Genomic DNA, 12,685 nt, shown 5'->3' with positions numbered 1-12,685 from the left:
AGAGCCAGAGGGACAGGAAGTTTGCTGTGAGACTATGTGAGGCTGTACCTATGAAGTCTAATCAACACTGCTGCCAATAAGACCTGAATAACAATGACACCAACAGATGGAAACTAACAGGAGAAAGCTCGTGGAGTTCCCAATCATAAACATGCTGGGGAATGCTGAGTGAGAAATGGTCTTTCCCCGGGAAGAGTGAAGAGCCCCCCAATTAGCTACCCAATACCAAGCAGTCAGACCTAAGATCATATACACACAGGTGAGATTATATTATTGAACAGGTTGTGTTTATGTATTTAGGAGTGTGTGTGACAGCAATTAAAGGAAGAGGCCATGAGAGAGGTCATGCATGGGAAGGGTTGGAAGGAAAAAAGAAAAGAGGCAAGTGATGTAATTATAATTTCCAAAACTTACTATGAATAAAAGAGTGTTAATGGTCTATAGCTTTCTAAACTTTTCAACCTAATGGGTTCAAATATGACTCCTATTTCTTAGATTGTAAAAATACAAATCACATCACTAGCTAGGCAGCAACTGGGAAGCAAAAAAAAAAAAAAAAAAAAAGGAGGAGGAGAAGGAGGAGGAGGAGAAGCATGATTACTTGAGTTTGCATCCCCAGTGACCATGTAAAAGGTTGAGCATAGCCATGTGTGCCTGAGATCCCAGGACTGGGGGGTGGAGATCAGAAGGGTCTGGAAACTTTACAGGAAAGCGGGTCTAGCCAAATTGGCAATCTTAGTTAGGGTTACCATTCCTCAACATGACTAAAAAGCAAGATGAGGAAGAAAGGGTTTATTTGGCTTACATTTAGGTATCACTGCTCAACAGAGAAAACTTCCTGAGAGAGTGAGATCTCCCAGGAAGAAATGTCATACACTTCTAACAACTTTTCATACCACGTTACAAGAAAGAGAACCGAGTAAATGAAAGGTCACTAATGAGCAAAACCATACCTTGACAGACTGCTTAGTTTAACTGTGGCTTCTCTGAACCCAAATTTCATGTCAGGACTCTGAAGATGGACTCTTGGAGGTCAATGAATTTATTCCTCCAGTGTGAATAAACTTGAAACAAAGGACATACTACTTCATTTTGCTAAATTGTATAAAACTTATGACACCAGCTACTAATCAAGGGTGACCACAAGTAGAAGATTTAACTAATGTATATACACCTTAGACTTATGCATTCTATACAGGCTGCCATCCTTATATCTCTTTCAGGTTATGGCCCCAGGTTACACTTTGTACAAGGCAGGAGACCACAAGTCTGGCCACTTGGGCACACAGGAGATTTATACAGCAAAGATATTATCATCATTTCTTAAATACACCAGTGTACTTCTCTTCAAATAGTTTCTACCATGGTTTATCTTGCCCATCTGACAAAATTACACTTTTCCTGAAAAAAGTACAAGGGATTTAATGGAAGACAAGAACTTAAAGATATGTGGGATCCTGCACTGCCTCCCTGAGCTGTACTATAGAAGCATGTTGTTTGATTGGGGATGGGCCTAAAGGCTGGTTATAAGTCAGGACTGTCTCCTTTTGTTATAGGAATGCAGCCTAACTGGAGGTCAACCTGAGTAAACAATCATCAGCAAAAAATTTCTCCACAGCCTAAACTTAAATTATGATATGAAGTTTTAAATCCTACAGCTTCCACAAGCTTGGTTAGTACACTATGTATCCTCATAAGTATACTGGAGACACTGCTCCCTCAGCTAAATTCAACTTAATATAACTTAATATTTTGTAAGCAAGTTTATTAGCAAAGTTTATAATAGCAATTTTATTAGTTCAAGTTTCTTCATCAGAACTTTAAAATAAAACCAAGATATAAAGTGTTTAAAACTATTATAGACATTGTTTACCACTATCCTGCAAGTGTTTAGAACAGAATAAAATACTGACAGGATACCACTGACATAGTTTTAAAGATATTCAAGGTAATGATCAGTTACTGGAGCTTTGAAAAACATGATCCAATGTTTTTCAATGATCAGGAAAATATTACTAAAAGAATGTCCTACCTTTGTGATAAGAATTCGGTAACTATCCAGCATTGCCTGGTTGTCATGGCATTCTGCTAATAGCTGCCATACTTCTGCCCTTAATGCCTCAGGAACACCACTCTTTACCAAAGTGTGTAGCCCTTTCGGCCGGGTACCAAGGTTACTGTGCCTAAGGAAAGAAGAAAATAAATCTTTCATAATCCATGCCCTGAACTGCTACTGTTATGGAAAGAATATTTATCAGTTTATTTAAAAGTACAATCCTGGATCAAAAGAAAATTGGCTGGGAGCACTAAACAAAAATAGTGCTTAAACATCAATGAAATCATTATTTATTCCATCCTATATTTTGAAAAGCCATGTTATACCATCTTTAGGCAAAGGGTTTTTTCCCACTGTATCATTTCTATGTTTTAATGGTTCTATGATAATTACATATTAACATATGTATTTGGTTTTTGTTTATATCTAAGATATTACTACATAAAAAAGAACCATTTAAATCCCCTGCATTGGTTGTACAGTAACTTGAGTGTGTTGCCAGAGAAAGAGTTGAGATATTGAAGCCTTTCAGACCTTGACAGTATCCACGTCTTTATAGGCAGACTAAGCCTGGCCAAATGCAAAACATGGGTCCTATGTTACAGGAATGCAAAGGCAAATTCAGTTTCTTACAGTCCCCACATCTCGACCCAAGGATGGCCTGGGAAGCTGCATGTCTTGTTCACCTAATTTCAAACACTTTGTTTCGGTTTATACTTAAGCACAGAGGACCATCTAGATTCAAAATACCCAAGGTGAACCTTATGCTAAGAAGAGTTCCTGTCAGTTCTAGATTTGTCTTGCTGGCCTCTTTGAACTACAAGCACTCCCTAAAATGAGGACTTAACTCTTTCCTACAAACACCAAAACCTACACAAGTACATCTTGCTAGAGGGACTTCTTATGCTATCAGTCTTATCCTTTTATCAAGGGCTGTTTAGAATCAGAGCAAAGTCAAGCTGTTGTCTAAAGTCAATGATCACATAGTAGCTATGCTATCAAGCTCAACAGCCAGCTGGTCAAAAAAATGAATACAGTTCCAGTCTCATGAATCCAAGTCCATTCTTCACCACCTACCTAACCTAAGAGGTACAGTTCAGGCTTTTTGTGCTCAGACATTTCTTATTTGCTGCTCACTATGTCAAAAAGCTCACCCTGATGCAACCACCCAATTCCAAAATTTGATAATGTATCCCAATTTGAACTAACACACCAGGCTCTAATCTCAAGTTTTAAAACTGAAAAGTCATGGAATCCATATGTCTATTTTACATAATTGGTATCCCACATACTTCTCCAAATTATGCACACTCTTCTATCATCAGCCCAGACCCAAATTTTGGCATCTTCTTCCGAAAATGTGTTCAAAAGATTTTTTCCCCCTACATATTGTCATAATCTACATACTTTGAAGAAAATCATACTGTTCCAAACTTACATAATAAGTAAAAGTAAACTTATCACATCAGGATTTTGTGTAAATCATCACATTTATGGCCAATCTGCTTTCATTCAGCTAAATGTTTTTGCTGAGAGGATTGGGACAATTAGAGAAGAGAATCTGGTAAAATTGGTGGACTCACATAAAAATGAAGTAAAAAGATTAGAACATAAAAGAATTAACATTATTAGAAAAGATACTTATGCCTGGTAAGGGACAGGATTCAAAAGAGTATAAAGGCATTATGTTCTATACAGACTATTTTAACCTACTTTTAAACATGAAATAAATTTGGAAGAACATATGTAATGCATATATTTATATATGTAATATATATATGCATGTATGAAGAAATTCCTTTAATTTTTAATTTCCATATTCTTTTAAATTGATTGCAATGATGCTAAATTCTTGTGTAAATATTAATTACATAATCATTTATATAATTGTACTCATGCATATTATTTGTATAATTATAAAATATATAATTAAAATTAGCTTTAATTATTTAAAGTAACTTTATATATTTAAATAAGATTAATTTTAATTAGCGGGGGCAAACATGTTTAATGCATTTCACAAAATATGACACAAAGAAAAGTACTAATTATGCTTGAGAAGAAGAACTGAATAAACTATTTGATGCCTGGAACTTCCTAGAAGCTCTTTTTATCATTATCCAACTGAATCTAAGACTACTTCAAAATATGTCTTTTGTAATTCAATGTATGACATTGATTATACTTTTGTTTCAAAAAAGGTATACTTTGAAGTTAGTTGAATTAATGGATTCTATAGGTAAGCTAATTAAAAGCAACAGTTTGAGTCCAAAAGTGTCTAAGTACATTTCCTTGAAGCTGAAGGAAATACTGTAAATTACTAATTATATAATATATAAAGTTACAGAAGAGAGATTCAAAGTAATTAGATAAACAAACCATGATCTCTAACAATTCAAAAAGGTACCTACAAGTAAACTCATGCTTGACTGGTTTCTCAAGAAAGCCCTCTAACGTCTCTGAGTGATGATTCAGCAGTGTGATTTTTCAGAAGTCCTGCATACTCACTATCTACTTCTTCCCCACATACATTTTCCAGTTCAGTTCAGCAGGGTTGCTCTGTCTCATCCCAACATCTCTCCATGTCACTAAGCTCAATGGGTATTTTCAAGCCCTCCAGTGCTGACTATTCATTTTCTTGACCTTTCACTGTTTCCCTAGAAATCAATGATAAAATCTCCAGTCTTATCCACCAATGATTGCTTCTCTACTCTTATCACCAGTAATCTAATTCTGTTGCTGTCTTGTTTATATGCATTATTATTCCATGTCTTTGGTGTACCTGGGGTTCAACAGCACACTAAAATCAGTCATGTCCTCATTCTTCTCTCAAAATCTGATTGTTTTCCAAGATTACCTCAACTTCAGTGATTATCACCATAATCTATCCACACTAAAAATCTAGTTGATACTGTTGATAACACTCCATCCCACAGCTCATCCCTAGCCCATTATCACACCTAACAAATCATATTTTCTTACCCTCTAACAAGCCCCTGAACTTTTTTTTATCATCACCAATTTTCTCTACCCTACACTTCTGCAACAGCCTCCTAATATACATTCATTCTTTACAATACTTCTAGCATTGTAGGCCAAATGAAAAAAAAAACAATAAGCTTAATTAAACAATCTGTTAGAACAGACTCTGTATAATGATTTACCCAGAATTTTGAAACTTGAGGTCATACATATAAATATACTCATTTATACATATGGATACACATATTAAGGTTACTAGTCAACAGTCAAAAAACATTTCTGCTGTATTAAATAATTCAATTCAATCAACATTCTACTGCTACCTGATCCTCGGGCATTTGTTTGGTGAGGTATAATAAAAATTCTTTTTTCTCTGCCATTAAAACTCTAGACACTCTTTATCTTACAGGCTGATATTTCTAGAAAACTGGGCCACTTATAATATTATAAATTAACATTCTTACTTTGCTGGTTTCCATAGAACAAAACTGCAATTAAAACTATCTAAACATATACTTACTTAAGAGATAATTACTTCTGGATATTTAGCTAATTAGTAATGGATATACTACCACTAATTACAAATGGATATATATATACATACATATATATATATATATATATTAAACCATGGAAAGTTTAAATAAATTAGTTTTTTTAAAAAAAAACATTTTATCTTTTGGTTGTAAGCCTAGCCTTTAATGGCTGAGCCATCTCTGACTCCCCATGAGAAGCCTTACACTTTCTGAGGAGTGGATGGGGGATAGGTGGGGAAGCTGGTGGGGAAGAAAGGGAAGAAAGGAGGAAGGGGGAAATGTGGTTGGTATGTAAGATGAAAAAAACTTTTGGATAAAAAAAAACTTAAAAAAAAAACATTTTATCACTATTGTGCAAGTAGGATGTGCGCACAATGAAATAGAACAATTTTGTAGAGTGGGTTCTTTCCTTCCTCCTGAATCACATGAAAAAGAACAATTTTGTAGAGTGGGTTCTTTCCTTTTTCCTGAATCACATGAAATAGAACAATTTTGTAAAGTGGGTTCTTTCCTTCCTTCCTGAATCACATGAAATAGAACAATTTTGTAGAGTGGATTCTTTCCTTCCTCCTGAATCACATGAAATAGAACAATTTTGTAGAGTAGGTTCTTTCCTTCCTTCCTGAATCCCATGAAATAGAACAATTTTGTAGAGTGGGTTCTTTCCTTCCTTCCTGAATCACATGAAATAGAACAATTTTGTAGAGTGGGTTCTTTCCTTCCTCCTGAATCCCATGAAATAGAACAATTTTGTAGAGTGGGTTCTTTCCTTCCTTCCTGAATCGCATGGATTCAGCAGACCAAATTCATGTCCTCAGGCCTATTAGACGGCAGCACCTTTACCTGCTGAGCCACCTCACTGACACAAAAGTAATGTATTAACTAACCAATGCTTTCAATATTTCTAGTAAAAAAAAAAAAAAGACAACATATAGCCATTGCTTGGATGGACACTAAGAACAGCCATCAGGAACAGACAACTAACCACATGTGCTGAGTCTGCCCTATAATCAAGATAGATATCTAATACAATAACAGAATTAGCATATAAACCAAATATATACTATTTACACAATAATCATTTTCAAATTTTGTTGTGTTTTGTTTTAGTGGCGCTGGGGATTACACATGCTAAGTAATACTCTACAACAAATCCAAAACCCTAATCCTTATAACAAATACACACACACACACACACACACACACACACACACACACTTAGAGTTTAGGAGAATGTTAAAACAGTAGCTTGGCACAGTTTTTAAAATTCTCATATGGTAAAAATTAAAACTGAAATATCAAGACAAATATCAATAAGTAATTGGAATTTCTACTCCCCACACTAGCAGGTCCTAAATATGCAGAAGCTGCATACACAGTATAAGAAACAGGCACAGTGTTGGCCTAATACACAAAAACTTCAAGACAGAGCTCAAAAGAGAAAAGAAAGAAAAGAGGGAGGAGAGAGAGAAGAAGAACAAAGAAGGGGTAAGAAAAACAGGAGGAAAAAGAGGAGGAAAGAAATCAAGAAAATGGATAAATTAAAGTCATTAATAAGATGAAAAATATATATTTCTATTAGATTTTTTGTGGCTTTGCTGAAATTTTGCTGCAACAATTTCAAAAAAGGAATGCATTAATGTGAAAACTAAGAAAGCTATGGATGTTTACACTTAGTGATTTTTAATCTTCCAAGTTTCTATTCAGCTCATATTTCATATTCCTAGCAATGTGTAAGACCTCAATTAGATTAAGAACACATACCAATTATGATGATATACACTAGAATCTAGAACTTAGGAAGCTTGGGCAGGAGAAACAAAAGCTCAAGGATAGCCTGGGCTACCCTAAGACCTAGACTCTAAAAATAAAAAGGGAAGGAGAAAAAGTGGTTTTCCAAAACCATAAACTATATAACTCTATGCAAAACATTATTCATCCTAGTAAATTTTTAAAAAGTCATGTGAACCTATTAATCCCAAAACTTTAAACATTTCTAAACCTAGCCGGGTGGTGGTGGTGCATGTCTTTAATCCCAGCACTCTGGAGGCAGAGGCAGGCAGATCTCTGTGAGTTTGAGGCCAACTGGGTCTGCAAGAGCTAGTTCCAGTACAGGCACCAAAGCTACAGAGAAACCTTGTCTCAGAAAAAAAAAAAAAAAGAATGTTAAACAAGGAAATTCTGAGTATGATTATCTTTAGATTGCCAATCTTCTATAACAGTTAAAATTTCGTAGGAAAATTCTATGTTTTTTATGTCTCTGCTATGACATAGGTTCAATAATAAATTCAAATGAAATAAAAGATATGAAATTTAAAAAAATGTAGCAAGCTTTGTAAGGGGATAAAATCAGTTAGTTGTCTTAGTTCCTCAACAGTTCTCTTGGGTTCGTCTGAGGAATTTCTTTAATTCTAAAAGATGTCATTAATAAAATATTAATATTAATTTTTATCGATATCTAAAGTAATATTAATTAAATATAAGTCATACATATATTGTTTTACTTTTTAAAAATATTTGTATATTGAATTTTAGCTGAGAAATCTTCTCAATTCTATCTCAGAAGTCTAGTTTAAAAATTGTTCTCCATATACAAGGTTCATCGGTTGGTAAGGACCTGATCATTGCATACAATCAAGCGACACCTTTGTTTTGTCCCTACACCCAAGTTACTGTACCAAAACAGCAAAAGCATCACCATATATAGTGATACCTACCAGTAGCTCAGCACTTGGAGCACTAAAACTGGCATACAAACATAAACACTGTCTCAACTTTTTAAAATTGTTTTTTAAATGAAGGTAATACTCAAGAGTAGAATGTTTGCCTGGATTTAATTATCACTGTCAAAAAAAATTATGTGCAAAAGTAAATATTTAAAATACCAATAAGAAAATCTGAAAAGAATGTGTAGGTGTTTTCTTGATTTCCGTGACTACTAAAGCTGGATGGGTGGAAATATGATTACTTATTGTCATTTTTCTATTTTATATATATTCAAACTTTCCACTGGGTCTATAATATTTGCAATAACCATTTATATAATATAATACGATTATCGTTTTAAATGTATGTTTGCCTTTATAACATGATAAAGTATAAACTAGCTCACATGCCATCTCTAAATCATCAGTGTCCATGGAGTCCTAACAAATATCATTAAACAAAAAAGACACTGAGAAATTTGCACAAAATAAAGACTCTTTGCTTTTACATATGGGACTCGGTCTCCTTATTGGCTTCTGGGGGGACTTCGTGTATTTGGGCATAACGCTTTCTTCAGTGTCTGCAAAAAAAAAAAAAAAAAAAAAAAAAAAAAAAGGGACACTGAGTAAGTGAGTCAGTGGTTAATGGTTTTAAATTAAATGTTTTTTAATTGGATAAATGGTTAAGTTAATTGGTTTAATGTTATAAAACTAAAATAAGAGCCAAAACAAAAACAAAAAATACAGATATATAAAGTGTTCATGGAGTTGAATCAGTGTAAATGTGTAAGAGAAATAACTCATGCATGGGTACTTTCAATCACTATTCAATAAATAGATTTTATTATTCCTTTGATGGCTAAGTTGAGTATCTTTTAAAACTCAGCTATTCATCTGGAAATATTTAGAAATTTTGCCTCTATTTCTTATTTCTTCATTCTGTGCCAGGAAGCCATATGTCTACCTTTACATTGCAAGTGCTGACAATTAATTCAGCAAACCCTGAAATCAGATACTGTGTCATCCTACTTTACTCTTTATTTGTAAAATTGTTTTGGATGTTATAATCAATGTGTATTTCATATAAATTTTAGGACCAGCTTAGTAGCTATAAAATACTGAAGCTTTCCTGAAAAGATAAGTTACTTAGGAAACAACTTCAATCTCACTAATATTGATCCTGTCATTCCATGGGCTCTTTGAGTGCTTCAAAGCAGAGACAGTAGTTGGCTAGATTTCAATATAAGTGTTTCATGGCTTTTTTGTTTTATATGTTTTGTATGTTTTATGTCTTCCATCTCTGACTTTTCATTGCTAGTATATTAAGTAGAATTAGTGTTCACTTTATATTCTGTAAGATTGTAAAATGAAGCCAGGAGTAGTGGTACATGGATGGCATTAGTCCCATTACTCAGGAAGCAGAGGCAGGCAGAAATCTTTGAGTTCTAGGCCATCCTTGTCTACAAGCCAAAGCTATATGGTAAGGTTCTATCTTAAAAAAAGAAAAATAAAATATATAAAGCAAAAGTTAGGTTTTGTTTATCTGACTGTTTTATACAAACCTTTTGATTTTTTAAAAATGAAAATTATGTTTCTGAAAATTAGATACCATTTTATATCCTCCTTTCAAATCTTCTTTGCCTTTTCCTTCTGTAAGAAAATTACATGAGAAAAAATGAGAATAACTAACCAATAACTGATTTGACTTAAGGCCCATTCCATAAGATGTAACCCATACCAGACGCTGCTTGGATGACCAAGGATCTGAGACTAGCTCAGGGACCTAGGGTAAAATTAAATAGTACTGGAGTGAAAAATAGAGGAAGGAAGGAAGGAAGGAAAGAAGGAAGGAAGGAAGGAAGGAAGGAAGGAAGGAAGGAAGGTTGGTTGTGACAAGATCACTCCTAATGGCATATTCATAGATCAGTGCTTTGTTCAGTCATCACCAGAAAATCTTCCTCTACAGTAGATGGGAAAAAAATATACAGACCCGCAACAAGACATTACACAGAGTGAGAAACCTTAGAAGACAAAGCCTTATAGGACCCATCCTATCCCTCCGCTCAGATATCAGGGAACCCCAAGGAAAAAGAGGAGAAAAGAATGTGAAGAGCCAGAGGGAATAAAGGATACCATAAAACAAGTCCCTCTAAATTAACATGAGCAAAGTTCATAGGAATTCACAGAGACTTAAGCAACATACACAGGGCCTGAATAGGTCTCTCTGTTTATATATGACTTCGAGCTTACTGTTTTTATAGGATTCCTGAATGTGAAAACAAGTAGGTCTCTGATTTGTGTGACTTATCTTGGTCTCTTTCCTGTCTATTGGTGTGTCTTGTACAATTTCAATGTGATAGTTTTTATCTTATTTATCTTGTTGTTTTTCTTCTGGTGATGATATGGTAACTTAACAATTTATTTTCATATACTGACCCACATTTGATTACCCAAAATAAACACCATTGTTCTGCTTTACTTTTCTTTTTCTCATACATCACTGAATTTGATATGCTCTTACTATTGTTGGGCATATGTTCATAAGGCATACTTGACTGCAATTTTGTAACAATATTTTAAATTGGTATTGTGATCAGTGTATGTTACTGTCATAAATTAAAATAATTACTTAAATTCAATTGCATTAATTGAAAATAATTACCCTCTATATTCTGAGAAAGGCTTATAAAACTTAACAGTCCACCTTTAATAAATATTTGATGGAATTTTATAATTAGGCTTTAAGCTTTCTTTGAGAAAAAAAAATTAAGCAGTGTTGGGCATATAGCTTAGTTGGGAGAATGGCTGATTAGACTAAGTCCCACATTGCATGAACTACACCGGCTGGTACACCAGTGATGCTAAATAGAGGAAGAGGAATGAGAAGTTCATGTTATCCTTGGCAACATTTAAGATCAGCTTATGAAAGACCTTCTCAAAAAAAAAAAAAAACAAAGAAAAGGAAAGAAAATTATATTTATAAAAAAAAAGTAATTGGATGATACCAAACCATTCGGGTTATTTCATTTCAAGTGAAATTTGGCACTTTAGACTTTATCCAGAAATTGTTCATTTCACCTGGCTTTCAAAGTTTGGGTGGGAAAAATAACTTCTGAAAGAAACTAAATAGAGCCCATACTGGGGGAAGATCTAGAAGGCCAACACATGAAGGGCATCAATAAACCACATTTTGATTTCTATGTTATTAAATATCAAGGGTCCATGTAATCAGCTAGTAAAGGCCCTTGCTGTTTAATACTGAAGACCTGAGTTTGGTACCTAAAACACATACAAAGATGGAAAGAAAGAATTGGATCCACAAAATTGTTCTCTGAGCACCATACACATATACACATACACCCTCAAACACACCATCATACATATAAACACATTAAATAATTTAAGATATACTAAGATATTAATATAGCTTTTAATATTACAGTTTGAAATTTTATTTACTGATAAATTTTTAATTAGTATAAAAATTAACACAAAATATGTAATTATAAATTTTGAATAAGAAAAATAAACACTTACCATCTTCCTAACAATTCTCCCCAAGAATAGAGGATCTTCTCAGGACAGTCTTTTGACACATCACCTGTTCCACTTGAGAGTTCATTATCACTCTCTATAGGAAAAAAATATATACAATATATAAATATAAGAACTTCCAAATCATAAACCATAAGACATGGCTATGTATTTACAAAAGGGAACACTAAGTGCCCAAATAAACTGTCAAATAGTTTTATGAAAATTCTCATCTGCAGATAAAACTCTAAAGACAGTTATATTAAATAGATTTATCCGAAAACAATAGTTTAAAGCAAGTTGTTATATTAGAAGATGGCAGAGTGAGAGGTGTTGGGTCTCATTCCTTCTCTCAAATAGTTCATCTACCATATTAACTTGAGAAAACGCTTGGGATGCCCAAATAGCAAAGAGAACTAAACAAAACCCAAATGACAGGGTATGAGGGCAGTCTCACTCCAAAAGCACTCCCTTCTCCCTTTTCCCCATGGCACACAGGGTTGGAGAGGGTTACCCGGTCCCCACAATTTCTGGGGGGAAAAAAGGGGAAAAAAAGAAAGAAAGAAGGAAGCCAATTTCACAAGATGCTCAGAGGCTCTCTGACTAGAGCTGAATAGAATGGCATGGCATGGCCACTTGATACATACAAAGAAATGAAGACATAGTACATAGATTGTAATGATACTCTTATTGTTCCTGCCATCTGGGACACGTATCAGAGACAACAGCCAACACTGGCCTGATAAATATGTTAAGTATACATTAAAACAAAGTAAACATTTGAAAAAGGTAAAGATTTTGTAACAGGAAGAAATTTACACCTGGTGAAAAGTGCTGAGAATAAGTTACTGACTGTTCAGTGCTCAGCCCCA

General features: G+C 34.1%; 1 protein-coding gene across 4 annotated transcripts in view; it reads right to left on the bottom strand.

The window, feature by feature from the left end:
- Rabgap1l (RAB GTPase activating protein 1 like) overlaps window positions 1-12,685 on the bottom strand; it is a 615,176-nt gene that overhangs the window by 434,836 nt on the left and 167,655 nt on the right. For all 4 annotated transcript variants that reach the window (XM_041662748.1, XM_041662750.1, XM_041662749.1 and 1 more), the window contains 2 exons: window positions 11,817-11,910; window positions 2,033-2,183 (listed from right to left, as the gene is read on the bottom strand). In XM_041662748.1, coding sequence (XP_041518682.1) covers window positions 2,033-2,183; window positions 11,817-11,910 — 245 coding nt within the window. The remainder of the gene's footprint in view (window positions 1-2,032; window positions 2,184-11,816; window positions 11,911-12,685) is intronic.

Source organism: Microtus oregoni, unplaced genomic scaffold (genome assembly GCF_018167655.1).
Source record: "Microtus oregoni isolate MIOR12 unplaced genomic scaffold, Mior012 000013F_ref0000133, whole genome shotgun sequence".
NCBI lineage: Eukaryota > Metazoa > Chordata > Mammalia > Rodentia > Cricetidae > Microtus > Microtus oregoni.
The sequence above is the reverse complement of the archived record's forward strand: the minus strand, read 5'-3'. Positions and strand labels throughout refer to the sequence as shown.